Below are 21,683 nucleotides of genomic sequence, written 5' to 3' on the forward strand. Positions count from 1 at the left end.
TGGCACACGTGATGGTCAGAGTTTGCATACATGGGATGGTCAGAGATTGCATGCATGGCACATGGGACGGTCAGAAATTGCATACATGGCTCCCGTGATGGTCAGAGATTGCATACATGGCACACGGGTGGTCAGAGATTGCATACAGGGCACACGGAGTGGTCATAGATTGCATACATGGCACACAGAGTGGTCAGAGATTGCGCACATGGCACACGGAGTGGTCAGCGATTGCATACATGGCACATGGGACGTTCGGAGATTGCATACATGGCAGACATGATGGTCAGAGATTGCATACATGAAACACGAAGTGGTCATAGATTACATACATGGCACACGGAGTGGTCAGAGATTGCATACATGGCACACGGAGTGGTCAGAGATTGCATACATGGCACATTGAGTGGTCAGAGATTGCATACATGGCACACGGAGTGGTCAGAGATTGCATACATGCACACAGAGTGGTCAGAGATTGCATGCATGGCATAAGTGATGGTCAGAGATTGCACACATGGCACACGGAGTGGTCGGAGATTGCACACATGGCACACGGAGTGGTCAGAGATTGCATACATTGCACACCAAGTGGTAAGAGATTGCATACATGGCACACTTGATGGTCAGAGATTGCATACATGGGACAGTCAGAGATTGCGCACATGGCACACGGAGTGGTCAGAGATTGCACATATGGCACATGGAGTGGTCAGATAATGTATACATGGCACACGTGATGGTCAGAGTTTGCATACATGGGAGGGTCAGAGATTGCATACATGGCAGATGGGATGGTCAGAGATTGCATACATGGCACACGTGATGGTCAGAGTTTGCATACATGGGATGGTCAGAGATTGCATGCGTGGCACATGGGACGGTCAGAAATTGCATACATGGCACGTGTGATGGTCAGAGATTGCATACATGGCACACGGGTGGTCAGAGACTGCATACATGGCACAAGTGATTGTTAGAGACTGCATACATGGCACAAGGGATGATCAGAGACTGTATAAATCGCACAGGGGATGGTCAGAGACTGTGCACTGTACATGGCACAAGACACAGTCAGAGACTGTATACATGGCACAAGGGATGGTCAGAGACTGCAAAAATGGCACAAGAGACGATCAGAGACTGTATACATGGCATAAGAGACGGTCATAGACTATATACTGTACATGGTATAAGAGATGGCCAGAGATTGCATACATGGCACAAGGGATGGTCAGAGACTGTATACATGGCACAAGAGAAGGCCAGAGACGGTACGCATGGCACAAGAGATGGTTAGAGACTGCATATATGGCACAAGAGACAGTCAGAGACTGCATACATGCCACAAAAGATGACCAGAGACTGTATACATGGCACAAGGGATGGTCAGAGACTGCATGCATGGCACACAGGACGGTCAGAGACTGCATGCATGGCACACGGGAGGGTCAGAGACAATAGGCATGTCACAAGAGATGGTCAGAGACTGCATGCATGGCATAAGAAACAGTCAGAGACTGCATGCATGGCACAAGAGATGGTCAGAGACTGCACGTGTGTCACATGAGATGGTCAGAGACAGCAGCTGTGGCACACGGGGTGGTCAGAGATTGCATACATGGCACAAGAGGCGGTCAAAGATTGCATGTATGGCACAAGAGACGGTCAGAGACTGCAGGTGCATCATAAGGGACAGTCAAATACTGCAAGCGTGGCACAAGGGATGGTCAGAGACTGCATACTTGGCACACTGGGTGGTCAGAGACTGCATACATGGCACCCGGGGTGGTCAGAGATTGCACACATGGTACAATGGACAGTCAGAGATTACATACATGGCACACGGGGTAGTCAGAGATTGCACACATGGCACACAGGGTGGCCAGAGATTGCACACATGGCACACGGGACGGTCAGAGATTCCATACATGGCACATGGGGGGCTCAGAGATTCCATACATGGCACATGGGATGGTCAGAGATTGCATACATGGCACATGGAGTGGTCAGACATTACATACTGTACATGGCACATGGAGTGGTCAGAGATTGCATACATGACACACGTGATGGTCAGAGTTTGCATACATGGGATGGTCAGAGATTGCATACATGGCACACAGAGTGGTCAGAGATTGCATACATGGCACACGTGATGGTCAGAGATTCCACACATGGGACGGTCAGAGATTGCACACGTCATACATGGAGTGGTCAGAGATTGCATACATGGCACACGGAGTGGTCAGAGATTGCATACATGGCACACGGAGTGGTCAGAGATTGTATGCATGGCATAAGTGATGGTCAGAGATTGCACACATGGCACTGGGAGTGGTCAGAGATTGCATACATGGCACACAGAGTGGTCAGAGATTGCATACATGGCACACGGAGTGGTCAGAGATTGCATACATGGCACACAGAGTGGTCAGAGATTGCATGCATGGCATAAGTGATGGTCAGAGATTGCACACATGGCACACGGAGTGGTCAGAGATTGCATACATGGCACACGGAGTGGTCAGAGATTGCATACATGGCACACCAAGTGGTAAGAGATTGCACACATGGCACACGGAGTGGTCAGAGATTGCATACATGGCACACGGAGTGGTCAGAGATTGCATACATGGCACACCAAGTGGTAAGAGATTGCATACATGGCACACGTGATGGTCAGAGATTGCATATATGGGACAATCAGAGATTGCACGCATGGCACACGGAGTGGTCAGAGATTGCACATATAGTACATGGAGTGGTCAGATAATGTATACATGGCACACGTGATGGTCAGAGTTTGCATACATGGGAGGGTCAGAGATTGCATACATGGCAGATGGGATGGTCAGAGATTGCATACATGGCACACCTGATGGTCAGAGTTTGCATACATGGGATGGTCAGAGATTGCATGCATGGCACACAGGACGGTCAGAGACTGCATGCATGGCACACGGGAGGGTCAGAGACAATAGGCATGTCACAAGAGATCGTCAGAGACTGCATGCATGGCATAAGAAACAGTCAGAGACTGCATGCATGGCACAAGAGATGGTCAGAGACTGCACGTGTGTCACATGAGATGGTCAGAGACAGCAGCTGTGGCACACGGGGTGGTCAGAGATTGCATACATGGCACAAGAGGCGGTCAAAGATTGCATGTATGGCACAAGAGACGGTCAGAGACTGCAGGTGCATCATAAGGGACAGTCAAATACTGCAAGCGTGGCACAAGGGATGGTCAGAGACTGCATACTTGGCACACTGGGTGGTCAGAGACTGCATACATGGCACACGGGGTGGTCAGAGATTGCACACATGGTACAATGGACAGTCAGAGATTACATACATGGCACACGGGGTAGTCAGAGATTGCACACATGGCACACAGGGTGGCCAGAGATTGCACACATGGCACACGGGACGGTCAGAGATTCCATACATGGCACATGGGGGGCTCAGAGATTCCATACATGGCACATGGGATGGTCAGAGATTGCATACATGGCACATGGAGTGGTCAGACATTACATACTGTACATGGCACATGGAGTGGTCAGAGATTGCATACATGACACACGTGATGGTCAGAGTTTGCATACATGGGATGGTCAGAGATTGCATACATGGCACACAGAGTGGTCAGAGATTGCATACATGGCACACGTGATGGTCAGAGATTCCACACATGGGACGGTCAGAGATTGCACACGTCATACATGGAGTGGTCAGAGATTGCATACATGGCACACGGAGTGGTCAGAGATTGCATACATGGCACACGGAGTGGTCAGAGATTGTATGCATGGCATAAGTGATGGTCAGAGATTGCACACATGGCACTGGGAGTGGTCAGAGATTGCATACATGGCACACAGAGTGGTCAGAGATTGCATACATGGCACACGGAGTGGTCAGAGATTGCATACATGGCACACGGAGTGGTCAGAGATTGCATACATGGCACACAGAGTGGTCAGAGATTGCATGCATGGCATAAGTGATGGTCAGAGATTGCACACATGGCACACGGAGTGGTCAGAGATTGCATACATGGCACACGGAGTGGTCAGAGATTGCATACATGGCACACCAAGTGGTAAGAGATTGCATACATGGCACACGTGATGGTCAGAGATTGCATATATGGGACAATCAGAGATTGCACGCATGGCACACGGAGTGGTCAGAGATTGCACATATAGTACATGGAGTGGTCAGATAATGTATACATGGCACACGTGATGGTCAGAGTTTGCATACATGGGAGGGTCAGAGATTGCATACATGGCAGATGGGATGGTCAGAGATTGCATACATGGCACACCTGATGGTCAGAGTTTGCATACATGGGATGGTCAGAGATTGCATGCATGGCACATGGGACGGTCAGAAATTGCATACATGGCAGACATGATGGTCAGAGATTGCTTACATGAAACACGAAGTGGTCAGAGATTACATACATGGCACACGGAGTGGTCAGAGATTGCATACATGGCACACGGAGTGGTCAGAGATTGCATACATGGCACACGGAGTGGTCAGAGATTGCATACATGGCACACCGAGTGGTCAGAGATTGCATACATGGCACACGGAGTGGTCAGAGATTGCATACATGCACACAGAGTGGTCAGAGATTGCACACATGGCACACGGAGTGGTCAGAGATTGCATACATTGCACACCAAGTGGTAAGAGATTGCATACATGGCAAACTTGATGGTCAGAGATTGCATACATGGAACAGTCAGAGATTGCGCACATGGCACACGGAGTGGTCAGAGATTGAACATATGGCACATGGAGTGGTCAGATAATGTATACATGGCACACGTGATGGTCAGAGTTTGCATACATGAGAGGGTCAGAGATTGCATACATGGCAGATGGGATGGTCAGAGATTGCATACATGGCACACGTGATGGTCAGAGTTTGCATACATGGGATGGTCAGAGATTGCATGCGTGGCACATGGGACGGTCAGAAATTGCATACATGGCACGTGTGATGGTCAGAGATTGCATACATGGCACACGGGTGGTCAGAGACTGCATACATGGCACAAGTGATTGTTAGAGACTGCATACATGGCACAAGGGATGATCAGAGACTGTATAAATCGCACAGGGGATGGTCAGAGACTGTGCACTGTACATGGCACAAGACACAGTCAGAGACTGTATACATGGCACAAGGGATGGTCAGAGACTGCAAAAATGGCACAAGAGACGATCAGAGACTGTATACATGGCATAAGAGACGGTCATAGACTATATACTGTACATGGTATAAGAGATGGCCAGAGATTGCATACATGGCACAAGGGATGGTCAGAGACTGTATACATGGCACAAGAGAAGGCCAGAGACGGTACGCATGGCACAAGAGATGGTTAGAGACTGCATATATGGCACAAGAGACAGTCAGAGACTGCATACATGCCACAAAAGATGATCAGAGACTGTATACATGGCACAAGGGATGGTCAGAGACTGCATGCATGGCACACAGGACGGTCAGAGACTGCATGCATGGCACACGGGAGGGTCAGAGACAATAGGCATGTCACAAGAGATGGTCAGAGACTGCATGCATGGCATAAGAAACAGTCAGAGACTGCATGCATGGCACAAGAGATGGTCAGAGACTGCACGTGTGTCACATGAGATGGTCAGAGACAGCAGCTGTGGCACACGGGGTGGTCAGAGATTGCATACATGGCACAAGAGGCGGTCAAAGATTGCATGTATGGCACAAGAGACGGTCAGAGACTGCAGGTGCATCATAAGGGATGCGACTCAGAGACTGCACACATGGTACAATGGACAGTCAGAGATTACATACATGGCACACGGGGTAGTCAGACATTACATACTGTACATGGCACATGGAGTGGTCAGAGATTGCATACATGACACACGTGATGGTCAGAGTTTGCATACATGGGATGGTCAGAGATTGCATACATGGCACACAGAGTGGTCAGAGATTGCATACATGGCACACGTGATGGTCAGAGATTCCACACATGGGACGGTCAGAGATTGCACACGTCATACATGGAGTGGTCAGAGATTGCATACATGGCACACGGAGTGGTCAGAGATTGCACATATAGTACATGGAGTGGTCAGATAATGTATACATGGCACATGTGATGGTCAGAGTTTGCATACATGGGAGGGTCAGAGATTGCATACATGGCAGATGGGATGGTCAGAGATTGCATACATGGCACACGTGATGGCCAGAGTTTGCATACATGGGATGGTCAGAGATTGCATGCATGGCACATGGGACGGTCAGAAATTGCATACATGGCACCCGTGATGGTCAGAGATTGCATACATGGCACACGGGTGGTCAGAGATTGCATACAGGGCACACGGAGTGGTCATAGATTGCATACATGGCACACAGAGTGGTCAGAGATTGCGCACATGGCACACGGAGTGGTCAGCGATTGCATACATGGCACATGGGACGTTCGGAGATTGCATACATGGCAGACATGATGGTTAGAGATTGCATACATGAAACACGAAGTGGTCAGAGATTACATACATGGCACACGGAGTGGTCAGAGATTGCATACATGGCACACGGAGTGGTCAGAGATTGCATACATGGCACACCGAGTGGTCAGAGATTGCATACATGGCACACGGAGTGGTCAGAGATTGCATACATGCACACAGAGTGGTCAGAGATTGCATGCATGGCATAAGTGATGGTCAGAGATTGCACACATGGCACACGGAGTGGTCAGAGATTGCACACATGGCACACGGAGTGGTCAGAGATTGCATACATTGCACACCAAGTGGTAAGAGATTGCATACATGGCACACTTGATGGTCAGAGATTGCATACATGGGACAGTCAGAGATTGCGCACATGGCACACGGAGTGGTCAGAGATTGCACATATGGCACATGGAGTGGTCAGATAATGTATACATGGCACACGTGATGGTCAGAGTTTGCATACATGGGAGGGTCAGAGATTGCATACATGGCAGATGGGATGGTCAGAGATTGCATACATGGCACACGTGATGGTCAGAGTTTGCATACATGGGATGGTCAGAGATTGCATGCGTGGCACATGGGACGGTCAGAAATTGCATACATGGCACGTGTGATGGTCAGAGATTGCATACATGGCACACGGGTGGTCAGAGATTGCATACAGGGCACACGGAGTGGTCATATATTGCATACATGGCACACGGAGTGGTCAGCGATTGCATACATGGCACATGGGACGTTCAGAGATTGCATACATGGCAGACGTGATGGTCAGAGATTGCATACATGAAACACGGAGTGGTCAGAGATTGCACACATGGCACACGGAGTGGTCAGAGATTGCATACATGGCACACAGAGTGGTCAGAGATTGCACACATGGCACACGTGATGGTCAGAGATTCCACACATGGCACACGGAGTGGTCAGAGATAACATACATGGCACACGGAGTGGTCAGAGATTGCATACATGGCACACGTGATGGTCAGAGATTCCACACATGGCACACGGAGTGGTCAGAGATAACATACATGGCACACGGAGTGGTCAGACATTGCATACATGGCACATGTGATGGTCAGAGATTGCATACATGGCACACGGAGTGGTCAGAGATTGCACACATGGCACATGGAGTGGTCAATGATTGCATACATGGCACACAGAGTGGTCAGAGATTGCACACATGGCACATGGTGTGGTCAGAGATTGCATACACGGCACATGGTGTGGTCAGAAATTGCATACATGGCACATGTGATGGTCAGAGATTGCATACATGGGATGGTCAGAGATTGCATACATGGAATGGTCAGAGATTGCATACATGGCACAAGGACAGGACTGGTACAATAATATACAGCACAGCTTGCTTGCCTCACCCACAGATGAAGGAAAAATAAATATTTAATCTCTGACTGTGCCACCACTGCCAATCATGCTCCTCCTGGGCCTTCTGCTTGCCTTGGCCCCTCCCCCTGGTCTCACTGATCTCTAGGCTCCTCCCCAGGCTCCCTCTCTTCTCACACGCTCTGTGTGTTAATGAAATGGAGGCATTCCTGACCCTCTGAGCCATGGCCCAGGTGGGAGGGATTGTTTTTTCATGTTCCAGTGATACTCCCCTGGAGGGCTGAAGATAGGGGGTGGTCTTCAAGTGTTTTAGAGTCGCGCTCTGTGCTGCAGCTGGCAGAGGAGGAGGAGTGCAGTAGGCAGATAACAGGGACTGTAGTACGAGTGGGCGAATTAAATAACGCCTGACCGCGGCTGGGGCTGTGCTGCTCCGCCTCCTGTCAGTGTACCAAGCTGGGCTGGGTACAGGTGCAAGCAGGGCTGGCCGGCGGCGCCAGCAAAATCAACTATTAGAGAACCCCTGGCTTTGGCGCCCCCACCCTCTGCTGGCGCCCTCAGGCGGCCGCCTTGGCTGCCTTATGCTGGCGCCGGCCCTGCCTGCCCCTTACAACAAACTTATATCTCTGTTCATGACAGGTACATTAATCTGTCACAAACGCCACCATTTATCATTGAGATGTAACAGAATTTCAAAGAATGTTTATGATACCCTTTATGAATTCCAGGGACAGTGAACAGAGTAATAATAAACAGTAACACAGACACTGAAATATCATTGCTTATTGGTTGCTATAGGCTACTGCACTTTTCATTATTAAAAAACCCCCACACAAGTATTTACAGAGTACTACTTTAACCTCTTCTGGACCAGAAGGATTTGCCCCCTTAATGACTAGGCCATATTTTGCCATTCGGCACTGTGTTACTTTACCGGACAATTGCGTGGTCGTGCAACACTGTACCTAAATAAAGTTGATGTCCTTATTTCCTCACAAATAGAGCTTTATTTTGGTGGTATTTGATCACCTGTGCGATTTTTATTTTGTGTGCTATAAACAAAAAAAGAGCGACAATTCTGAAAAAAAAAAAAAAATAAAAATTTCACTTTCTTCTATATAACATCCCCCCCCCCCAAAAAAAAAAAAAATGTAAAAATCAAAATCTTTTAACATTTTAGGCCAATTTGTTTTCCGCTACATATTTTTGGTAAAAAAAAATCACAATAAGTGTATTTTGTTTGTCTTGCGCAAATGTTATCGCATCTACTAACTACAGGAAAGATTTATGTCACTTCTATTGTTTTTTACTACTAGTAATGGCGGCGATCTGCAATTTTTAGCAGGACTGCGGCATTGCAGCGGACAGATCGGACCCCTAACTGACATTTTTGACACTTTTGGGGGTACCAGGGACATTACTACAGTAATCAGTGCTAAAAATATGCACTGTTACTGTAATAATGACACTGGCAGGGAAGGGGTTAACCCAGGGGTGATCAAAGAGTTAAGTGTGAGCCTAGGGGTGTGATTCTAACTGTATGGGGGTGTGGCTTGTGACATGATCACAGAGACGTGTGATCTTACATAAAAGGATCACAGGTGCTCTGTGATCATTTCAGAGAGATGAACGGTCAGCTGTGTTTACAACAGGTGACCGTTCTTCTCTCTCAGCGGGGAACGATCGCGGGTGTCAGGCGACAATTGGAGCTGCCGGCCCCATGCATCGGAGTTCCCGCTGACGGGTGGGGGTGGGAGCGTGTAGACCTATGTCGTTTCGCGCAGGAGGGGCTGCCTGCCGCAGTAAATTGGCGGCGGGCGGTCCGGAACTAGTTAAAAGTTGACTGTGCAACAGGTTTGAAAAATATAACATGCGGTAAATTGATTAAAAGAAGAAAAGGCAACAATCTCATATATGTGTAAGGTAAAAGAAAGTATTATAAGTAAAGTATTACCTGTACATTCTTGAGTTGTAGAGAATTAATATTGACTGAGGCGTATTTGATAAAATGCTCAATCCATAGCAGGCTGTTCTCTCTGTCGTGTTCATTCTCCTCTCTCAGGTAATACATCAACCGAACTGCTTTAGCTTTCTCCACGGTGTTGTTGGGACTGAGTGTCACTCCACCCAGGTATGTTCCTAGGAATATTTTCCCCTGAAACATGGGGTAGCTAATACTTAATGTCTCTATCAAACTCAAATTACTTTGTACTAAAGATAGAAGTGGATTAACTACCATACATTTCCTCTCCTGGACTTCTACACATAGACGTTGACAATTTAGAATCACATCACCATCAGGTTGAGTCACAGTAATGCTCATATTCTGCAACATCTCATCCAGGTTCATCAGCTCTCTAAATGAATCAACATTGATAATATTATCAGACAGACTGACAGCAATGAGAGAAACAAATGAGCCCTCTGTATAAAGTCTCTGTGCAGAGAAATGCCCCGAGTTGTTGGTTGGGAAGTGTGTCCTAACAAATTCCCTCTCAGTTTTAGCTGGACCTCCTATTGGGGTAAACTCCTTTTCTATGTCATTAGCCTGCCTCTGAGGCAAAAAGTAAAATCCAGCTCCCAGACCAGCAGATATCACCATGGGAATAAATAAGAACCACCAGGGGTACCTGCCCACCACTTTCCCTAGCTTGTAGAATACAAGAGAGAGAGGTCTCTGTATACAGTCTGTCCGGCAACGAGCCATTCTTCACCCTGCAGTCAGCTTCTCTTACCGTTTCCATGAGCAGAACAGTTGAAGACCAGTTACATTTATAAAGAGACAATGAAATTTGTCATAAGTGTCAACGTATGCTATTACTAATATGATTCCCAATCCAAGTAAAACAGTTCCTCTTTGTAGGATGTTTATTGAGCGTATAAAATGACATGGTAACTGCAAAAAGATAATATTTACCTTTTGTACTTGAGAGATTTTGTATGCAAACATACTTTGCATACCAAATACAGGAAATATTTATTAGCTAATAGAAAATAACATAACAAAGGAATACCTGGCACCATTCACACAGCTGGAGGGGTGTTAGTTGTGGGTACTAAGGGCCATCATAGACTCCAGGTTAGGCAAATGTTCTCTGCTCCTTGACCCCTCACTTAGGCCAAAGGTGGCGAATGTGGCAATCAGTTTGTGTCCTTTGGCACTGAGAATTTTTTTTTTCAAATTCTTTATTTATTTTAAAGATTAAAGCAGCCAGTGGAGCAATGCTCAGCAGAATAGGAACAGTATCTCTCATAAAACTGTAACTGTAACTAATATGCCAGAATTTGCTCTGTCAGACACTTTCATTTTTAGAAGGAAAGGAACAAGAACAAAGAAACAAAAGAACGCCTTTAGACGGCAATAAAGAAAAGACTCAGGAAAGAGAGGTAAAAGGGGGAGGGAAGAAATAAAAAAGAAAAAGGGGGGTGGGTAAAGGGGAAGGGGGGTGGAATGCCAGGGTGATGGGGTGCACATGTGCATTGGCAAGAAGGACGGGAGGACTTCATTCTTCAGAGTAGCTCTCCAAGAGGGTCTTCCTTTTTCCCGAATACACCAACTTATTCAAACATGTGTTTTAGTATATTGCTCTCTACTGTTTTGGGCGGTAAGCATCAGATCCTCCAGGGCGTTAATACTCCTGACTCTATTAAGCCACATAGCAATGGAGGGAGAAACGCCGAGTTTTTTTGAATGATTACGGTAATGCTAAATGTTACGTTTGCTTGTGCTCTCAATCAAATTGTCAAACCATTAACTGGCTGGTGTCATAACTGATCACATGTGCAGGACTATGGCAGTTACAGAACAAACAAAGGCTAGGGTGGCAGCTTCCTTGGCTGAAAAAGATAGGAGGGTTTAGTTCCACTTTCAGCTGCCTACAGATTTTAGATGGCAGCCTATAATCATTAAACAGCAGTACATGCACAGTTCAACCACCAAAGACTTTTTGACAAAAGTTCTTTCCTTGAGCTGACAAAGGAAAATGTGCCTATGACTGTGGGGAAAGGGAGCATTGCAAGTGCTGAATGTGACAGGGAGAGCAATAGTGATTGTCTGGAAAAATACATACTGGACAATAAACTTTGTTCTGAGTAGGTTCATGGAATATTAACCAGGGTCATGGGTGGGCCTACAAAAGTGCAAACATTCCCAATGTGATAAGCTGAAGATGTAACCATTGCAAATTGTAGTAAAATCATAACATTCATAAAATTCAACTGCTATTTACCTTTGAATGATTTTCCTGAAAAATGTCACTTTTCAAAAGTTTGTGATAGTAATAGAGTTAAGTGTGCTTGGGTACAGTTTGAGAGACATTAATGTAAAAAAAGTTTGAAAATTGCGAATATTCCCCAAACTCCAATGGAAGATGAATGCTACAAAATGTTTAATTTTTAAGGCTAATAGGAAAGGAATTGTCAAACAAAGGGCACGGGGAGCTAAATTTTAAAAATAAATACTGGTTGAGAGTAGCACTTTAAAAGGGGTCCAGAGAGCAATATTACAAATTCACAATTCCTTCAAATAACATGCTTAGGGGGTTCCCTAAACCTGCCAGTAAGGTGGCACCTCTGTACAATGTACTGAAGCAAAAGTGGCATTTACAAAGAAAGAAAATACAAAGCAGCCATGAAATCACTTCAAAATCTGTTCCAAACTCTTCTTATCCAAGCTACAGCTCAGCTATAGATTGTAATGGGGACTCCACAGAAAGAAAAAAAAAAAAAAAGTTTATTTCCCCACTTTCCAAAAATGGATTTTAAGGGATCTTCCACCCCAAGAAAATAGAAAAAAATTGTGGGGTCTCCCCAAAATCCATTCCAGACCCTTATCCACTTTGCAGTCTGGCTGGCCAGGAGGAAAGGGGGGCAGTAAGCATGTATTGTATGTGGGGGAGATAGTTGGAAAACGGCGCTACCTTTAATGTGTAGAGTAAAAATGAACCATATGCGGTTCTGTGCAATCCAAAAAGTGCTAGTGCAACAATAAATATGTGCAAGAATGGTGCTCATATAAAATATATAAAATGTATAAAAACTGTCCGGTTATTAAAACACAAGTGAGCTGGTGCAAATATTTAATATTGTGACAAGATATGGTACAAATATTAATAAATATTGGTGATATACATAAAAATGGTCAAACCCGATAGAGATTGGTAATAAATAGTGGTGAGCAAAAAATATATAAATATTTAATAAAGGTGATGAGTTCCAAAAGATAGTTCGGTGAAAAATGTGTGAAGATAGTGATGGTGATGGTGAGTTAGAATTGCTGCGTTCCCAACAACCACTAGAGGTCGCACTTACCCCTCAGCAGGATAGTGTTAATGGCTGCATAGGGTAAGCATAAAGGAGAAACCTGAGACCTGTCCCCAATCTATCCTTACGGACCGATGGATCCCATCATGCTTGGCTACCACATGGAGGAACAGCTGTGATAGGGAACATTCTCTTTCTTGTAGACCAACAGACCATCAGAACAAATCGACCCTAGAAAGGGTCAGGAAAGCCTGTAAGCAATGGAATGTAGTAATGCACCAGAACTTCTCCTAGATGATACCAGGTTGTTAGAGATGATTTTTGTCAAAAGTGGTCCGAGATTCCTCCACAAAGTAAGTGGGCATGTACACCCCCAGGGAACAATGCCAGGCCACATGCTCTCAACATGAGAAGGGGGCAACTACTAGGGGTGAGGTTCAGGTCCAGGGTGATGCAGGGTTCACAGCTCTAGTTGTTCGCACTTCAGTGAACTCAATGGCCTGTTTTGCCGCCAGCTTCCTAGCTACCACAGCCATGTAGAGGAAGCTGTTTTCTGTAGTAATACCACCATTATTTAGTGACTTCCAACACAGCTGCATGGAGTACAAACAGCTAGAGTTTGGGGCAAATCCTACAACCAGAATGAAGTGCCTGGGAACTGTCCTTTACTGAGAATTTAACTGGCATTTTTTAAAATTTGTAAATGTCACTTTTGCTTTAGCACATTGTACAGGTGCAGTATTTCATTTTAAATGATTTAAAATATTGCCCTTTAAGCCTTTTTTAACCACTTGCCGACTGCCGCACGACTATTTAAGTTGGCAGTCAGCCCCTCACAGGCAAAGTGACGTATATATACGTCACTAGCCTGTGAGGCTCTAGGGAGCGAGCGCGGTCCGCCGGAGGCGCGCTCCCGCTCGTTCACGGACCCCCCCCCCCCCCGCGCGAGTGAGTGGCGGACCCGATGTCCACCGCTCTTTCGCGATCCTCCGGTACAGCGGGAGAAAGGCAGGCGGCTAATGTAAACAAAGCCGCCTGTCATTCTCCCCTGTGTAACAGCACAGATTATACGGTCCTGCTATGTAGGACCGTAGATCTCTGCTGTTACACACACAGCCACATCCAATCACAGTAAGAATCACGCCCCTAGGGACACACTTAACCCCTCCCTCCCAAATAAAGTTAACCCCTTCACTGCCAGTGTCATTTTTACAGTAACAGTGCATATGTATAGCACTGATTACTGTAGTAATGTCACTGGTAACCCCAAAAGTGTCAAAAATGTCAGTCAAGGGTCCGATCTGTCCGCCGCAATGTCGCAGTCCCGCAAAAAATATCGCAGATCGCCGCCATTACGCGTTAAAAAAAAACAACAAAAATGACAAAAATCTTTTCCTTTGTTAGTAAACGCGATAACTTTTGCGCAAACCAATCAAAATACGCTTTTTGCGAATTTTTTTTTACCAAACATATGGTAAAAAAAAAAAAATTGGCCTAAAATGTAAAAAAATTTTGATTTTTACATTTTTTGGGGGGGAATTTCATATAAAAAAATGTGAAAAATATTGTTATTTTTGGAAAATTGTCGCTCTTTTTTTGTTTATAGCGCATGATCAAAAAATCGCACAGGTGATCAAATACCACCAAAAGAAAGCTCTATTTATGGGAAAAAAAGGAGGTCAATTTCATTTGGGTACAGCATCGCACGACCGCGCAATTGTCCGGTAAAGTCACGCAGTGCCGAATCGCAAAATAGGCCCTGGTGTAACGCTCCTTGCGTTTCTTATAAGGTGTGGATTTTCAGCTGCAGAAGTAGTTCCACGTCAGTAGTCATGTAGGAGATATGCTGAGATACCAATCCCAACCTCAATGACTCATCATGTATGGAAGGTCTTATTTCAGCAAGTAAATACACACAGTAATTAAGCTGGTTCCTAGTGTGACTTTATATACAGTACATGTGGTAAGACAATGATAAAGGTCTTAGGGATAGGTTTGAGTGGAAGTGGTAGGTGACAGACACTTGAGATGAGACAGTGCAGATGGATGCAGGAAGGGTTAGCGATCATGTATGATAACAGATAATAGAGTAGCAGGTGCATACAGGAGAGATCAACCCAGTGCAGGAAATAGCAGCAGTAGCCCCAAGAGCCAGCAATCTAGTTATGCAGATGTAAAAGACAGTCCTTGCTATGCAGAGCTAAATAGTGTAAGCCTAGTACAAGTCTATAGAGATTTCCCCTGTGGGGTACTTAGCACTAATAGCGATAGCCGAAGGATCGCTCAGGAGATGCGGATGATCCAGTAGCAGGATGCAGGGATCAGCGCAGCGAGGTTCGTCAGCGAGGAGAGCTTGCAAGCATGGAAGCTTCAAGCAAGATTAGTATCCAGGTACTGGTGTTTGAACGAACACATGTGAGTGAGAACCGACGCCCTAAATAGCCATCTAGTCCGGCGCTGGGTGATGACAGCTTCAGCCTTAAAGGGAAACACACCTATATGTGTTTCTTCTGTCTAGGTAGATGGAAATCACCCGGAATAAATGTGATAGGAGGCACTGAGAGTGCCAGAACCTTACATTACCCCCCCCGTAAGGCCGGCTTCGGAAGGCCTCTAAGGCTGGTTGTTGATATAAGAATCACATGAGACTGGTTGCCGATGCGAAAATCGGAAGGAAAAAAAAAAATTTCTCTTTTTTTTTTTTTTTGTTGCCGATATGAGAATCGGAATGAGACTGGTCTCCGATGCGAGAATCGGATAAGACTGGTTGCTGATATGAAAATCGGGAAGAAAAAAAAAAAAATTGGTTGCTGATATGAGAATCGGATAATACTGGTTGCCGATACGAGAATCGGATAAGACTGGTCTCCGATATGAAAATCGGAAAAAAAAAAAATGGTTGCCGATATGAGAATCGGATCAGGTTGGTAACCGATCTGAGAATCGGATCCCTTGTTGCCGATATGAAAATCGGATCAGGTTGGTAGCCGATGAGAATCAGATCCCTTGTTGCCGATATAAAAATCGGATCAGGTTGGTAACTGATGAGAATCGGATCACTTGTTGTTAGGGTGTCTGCTACATGGACCCCTCACTAGAATCGGACGCATAACCATCCGAAGTAATCCTAGTAGACCTAGCAACCAATGCTTCTTCAAACATCCTCAGATCCTTCCTACATACCACCGTGCCATTAGAAGCACGTACGCAGTCAGGTGCAAGAATCTCTGTATTTTCATCGGAAGCCAGAAATGTGCTTGCAAAAATAGGAGTATCCTCAGGAGGTGGTACAGGAGGGTTTTTTGAACGTGGTATAAAGTTCACTGGAGTTGAAGGAATATCTATTCCAATATTTGTTAATTTCTGGGTGTCCTTCACTGATATAGAACGGGGACAGGGCTGGCAACAGCCTTGATAATTTCCAGGCTGTTTTTCAGGGTAGACCCTTCGGATTCGCCTGGCCTCCATTGGGAGAGCCTTAGGCCTATGGGGTCTGGTTGGGCAGAATGTAATGAAATGTCCCCCTTCACCACAATAAAAACAAAGGCCACAGATTCTCCTGTGATCTCTTTTTTCTTGTGAGGACAACCTAGCATGTATGGCACCAATCTCCATAGGCTCCTCATCCATCTCTGTAGGATCAGGGTCCAAATGGGATGTGTCAGAGTGACAAGGTCGACTGTTTGAGGCAGGCTCGGACCATGACCAGGCAGGATCACCATATCTACTAGGTCTCCTTTTTTCCTTAGGTAGCCGGGGTCTGTGGTTACCTGGAGCGGGTTTAGGAGTGGGGTCAATAGCTGAATTCTGAGAAGAACTGGATAATGGCATTTCCATTTTTTCAGACTTCCTTTCTCGTAGTCTTCTATCTATGGTGATACTGAGTTGTATCAATGTATCCAGGGTTTTTGGCATCTCTGCTCGGGCGAGCTCGTCCTTGACGGCTTCTGATAGGCCAAGCCTAAATTGGGTTTTCAGAGATGCATCATTCCATCCTGAATCAAGGGTCCATCTCTTGAATTCTGCGACAAAGTCTTCTACAGGCCTTTTTCCTTGTTTCAATGATCTTACCTGAAGATCGGCAGTACTCTGCCTATTGGGGTCATCATATAGGCTAGTGAGCTCTGCCAGGAACAAGGCATAGGAGTTGAGAAGCTGGTCGTTTTTTTCAAAAAGAGAATCTGCCCAGGCTCGAGGATCGCCTGATAGGTAAGAAATAATAGTACAAACCTTAATGTGATCAGTAAGGTAGGTACGAGGTTTTAGCAAAAAAAGTAACTCACATGCGTTTTTAAATTCGCGAATTTTTTTGCGATCGCCTGTAAATACCAAAGGGGGATTTATCTTGGGTTCAGGAGACTGTGCAGAGGTAAGTTGTGTCAGTCTAATTACCTGCTGCGACAGAGCCTGATTGTCGTTTTTCAATTCAGCAAGTGCGTGTATTAACGCAGATACTTGCTGTTTTAATTGTGTCACCTGAGTGGCTACTTCTGCTGAATCCATTTTTTGGGTTCGTTCAATCTGTAACGCTCCTTGCGTTTCTTATAAGGTGTGGATTTTCAGCTGCAGAAGTAGTTCCACGTCAGTAGTCATGTAGGAGATATGCTGAGATACCAATCCCAACCTCAATGACTCATCATGTATGGAAGGTCTTATTTCAGCAAGTAAATACACACAGTAATTAAGCTGGTTCCTAGTGTGACTTTATATACATGTGGTAAGACAATGATAAAGGTCTTAGGGATAGGTTTGAGTGGAAGTGGTAGGTGACAGACACTTGAGGTGAGACAGTGCAGATGGATGCAGGAAGGGTTAGCGATCATGTATGATAACAGATGACAGAGTAGCAGGTGCATACAGGAGAGATCAACCCAGTGCAGGAAATAGCAGCAGTAGCCCCAAGAGCCAGCAATCTAGTTATGCAGATGTAAAAGACAGTCCTTGCTATGCAGAGCTAAATAGTGTAAGCCTAGTACAAGTCTATAGAGATTTCCCCTGTGGGGTACTTAGCACTAATAGCGATAGCCGAAGGATCGCTCAGGAGATGCAGATGATCCAGTAGCAGGATGCAGGGATCAGCGCAGCGAGGTTCGTCAGCGAGGAGAGCTTGCAAGCATGGAAGCTTCAAGCAAGATTAGTATCCAGGTACTGGTGTTTGAACGAACACATGTGAGTGAGAACCGACGCCCTAAATAGCCATCTAGTCCGGCGCTGGGTGATGACAGCTTCAGCCTTAAAGGGAAACACACCTATATGTGTTTCTTCTGTCTAGGTAGATGGAAATCACCCGGAATAAATGTGATAGGAGGCACTGAGAGTGCCAGAACCTTACACCTGGTCAGGAAGGGGGTAAAATATTCCGGGGCTTAAGTGGTTAAAGTTCTTCTCCCCACTGAATGGCATTTTTTTTTTAAAATGTTTTCTACATTGGCACATGTTCCCACCCATGACAGTACCCAGTTCCCCATGACCTTTGTTTGACAATACCTATCCTATTAGCCTTAAAAATGGGAAAAATACATTTGCCAGATTCATCCACCATAAACTTCAGTGGGGGTTGGGGAATGCTCCGTTTCCAAAATTTTTCAACTGTTTGGTAAATGTCCTACAAACAAAATCCAGACTCATTCGGCTAATCACTACAGAGGTCTATAGAACCCTGTCCTAGGGTAATAATGTTGCTTATACATTGATACAGTATGGTAAGTGAGTGTTGTTACACTTGGACAGAAATTGTGCTGCTGGCAGGGTGACCAAGTAAAAATAAAGTAAGAAAAAGCCTAAAAAAAACAAAACAAAAACCAACTATCTACCGTGGCTGTTGTTGCCCTCCGCTATGGCTGAATAATGCATCATTCTGAATGTGCAAAACTTTAATATCTCCTTTTTGTATAGAGCTACTGCCGTTACTACTATATACCTCAGCAGACATTCACAAAAGAGGAACCCAATAGAGATGACAAAACGATTTGCCGGTTACCTCTCTATATATACATTCTTCTCAGTCTTACAGGCAATCCAGTTTGCTCCAACACCTGAAGTGGGTTGATAAAAGAGTAATTTGGATTTTTCCAATGTAAACGATTCAAGCTCAGCTCAATCTAGTTGAGTGAGGATTTGACTATGTAAGGGATTTTTCTAGGATGATAACAAGTGATTTGCTCCGATAAGACAGAGTAAGGGAACGTGTTTTAATACGTCTAAGATACTGTATATGGTAAATATATACAGAATTGATTGATCTATAGCTCTATTTAGAATTTTCCTTTTCAGTATCTTCCACTATCATAGATGATAATAAAGGTAGGTGACTTATTTCAGGGACTTTATGAAAGAAAAGGGTAATCTCTCTGGGGGAGTTTGGGGGGCCCCCAGCCCTGTATTCTGATCTCTGTAGTGCAGTGGTCTCCAAACTGTGGCCCAGGGGCCTGATGTGGCCCTTTGCTTAACTTTATCTTGCCCTTGGGTCACTATTCCACAAACTGAAAACAATAAATAGGGCACCATTCCCCCTACTGACACCATCAATCGGGCACTATCCTTCTCATTGATATCAACAATGGGGCACTATTCCTCCCATTAAAACCAATGATGGGGTACTGATGCCAGGGCATTTTCTACTCTCACCAGCCCCCCTTAAGCCTGAAGGACAGTAAACTGGCCCTTTGCTTAGAAAATTTAGACTCCCGCCCTAGTGGATTCTCTGTGCCGGACATAATATGTTCCATAACATAACTCAGTGGTATTCAGGTACTTGTGGTCAACACATGTACATTTAAAATCAATGTGTTGTATACTAATGTAAAAGGGATTATGCTTATTTGTTTTGTTTTCTCTTTTTTTGGGGAATATTTGTAGTGTTGTTTTTAATTACCCACCACTGCTGTTTTCCTGAAGAAGTGGATTACAATCCAAGAAATGCGTTAAGCTAGACCATAGTTTAATTCTGTGACGAGTTGTATAAATTAACATGCAAAGGTCAGAATGACCATTTGATACTAAGTTGGTTTGTTATGGTATAATACCTATGGCAAGTGGAGGTAGCTTTGAATCCATGCTTTTATTGATTTTAAACCTTATAAATTCTTTGTAATAAAGTTGTGCGAATTGTGCCTTAAAAATCCTGCCATTAACCTCCCTGGTGGTATGATTCTTTCGGATTTTAGGTGCTGAAAGCGGTACCATTATTTTGCATGTAATTCTTAAGAATGAGCAGCCCAAACCAACTATTTATATATGATTTCTTTTTACTGTGCATTCTTCTTTATAACATCCCGGGTATGATAAATTTTGAAACACAAAATCCTAAATTATAATATAATAAATTACTATAAAATAATAATATAATAATAACACTTTTTTTCCAAAAAATAACACTTTTTATACAATAAATTATAGTAAATAACGTAATCAAAAACACTGACATTTTTTTTTTGTCAAACAAGGATGCAATATTTTTTTTTTCCCAAAAAGGATGCAATATTAGTGGTCATATTGCTTCAATAAAAGTCCCGGGTGTGGAAAATTTTGAAACAGGGTACAGCGCAAAGTCCAACGTCACAGTCAGGACAGTAGTACCGCGTTTCTTTTCTGATTTTCCGTCCGCTGTCGTCACGCTTGGAACAGCAAACCACACACATCCTTGTGGGTGCAGACTTCTTTTCCGTCGGTGGAATGTGGTCCATAAAGTGACGACCGGTCAGGCGTTCGGGGTTCACAACACCAGCAGCACGGTGTCCGGATCTACTTACTGTTGGTGTTTGGTGCCTGAGAAATATGAGCTCAGCAATTTTCCACACAAAGTCTGCATGAACCACAGGCCTGTCACTCTTCTTTTTTAGGAGAATGAATGCATTCCACAAACACTGCTCCAGGAGGTTTCCTGAATATTTTTTTATAATATTTTTTCTGTTGTTTCTGCATTGCCAGATAGAAAGTCATGGCCTGGTCAGCTCTGTCCACACCTCCCATGGTGTTGTTATAATCCAGGACCAGTTGCGGTTTCATAACATCTTTTCCCCCTTTTGTGTGTACCATGACAGTAGCGGTGTTGTGGATGGTACTCATCAGGCACACATGTTTTTTGTCACGCCATCTCAGTGCCAACATTTTTCCTTTCTGCCAGGCAACTAATTCTCCGGGCTTGAGTTTTTAGTTGGCAAAGGTGGGGGGGGCATGTCACGCCGGTTAGCCCTGACGGTCCCATACACATCTGTCTTGTGTTGTAGGAGGAACTCAAACAGTTCTGGGGATGTATAGAAATTGTCTGTGGTGACACAGTACCCCTGATTCAGCAGAGGCTCAATCAGCGTCAGAACTGAAGCGGTTGCCATTCCATAGCTGCTGAACCTTTCGTTGAGCTTGGTTCCTCTCCCGGTGTATAGGCCGAATTCCAAATATATCCAGAGCTGGATTCACACAGCATAAATGATTTTATGCCAAAGCGTGCTCTCTTGGATGCAATATATTGTATCCAGCTGAGTCTCCCTTTATAGGCCATTAGACTTTCGTCTATACAAATGTTT

The 21,683-nt window shown here is 44.9% G+C and overlaps 1 protein-coding gene across 1 annotated transcript in view; it reads right to left on the reverse strand.

Moving 5' to 3' along the window:
- The window catches only part of LOC309555577 (uncharacterized protein), a gene marked incomplete at both ends in the record, with an annotated part of 64,637 nt that extends 54,034 nt beyond the window's left edge, over window positions 1–10,603 (reverse strand). The window contains one exon of the mRNA XM_082257636.1: window positions 9,851–10,603. Within this exon, the coding sequence (XP_082113762.1) occupies window positions 9,851–10,603 (753 nt within the window). The remainder of the gene's footprint in view (window positions 1–9,850) is intronic.
- Between the last annotated feature and the right edge of the window lie 11,080 nt (window positions 10,604–21,683).

The sequence above is a fragment of the Pelophylax lessonae genome, assembly GCF_965119305.1.
Source record: "Pelophylax lessonae genome assembly, chromosome: 5".
Taxonomy (NCBI): domain Eukaryota; kingdom Metazoa; phylum Chordata; class Amphibia; order Anura; family Ranidae; genus Pelophylax; species Pelophylax lessonae.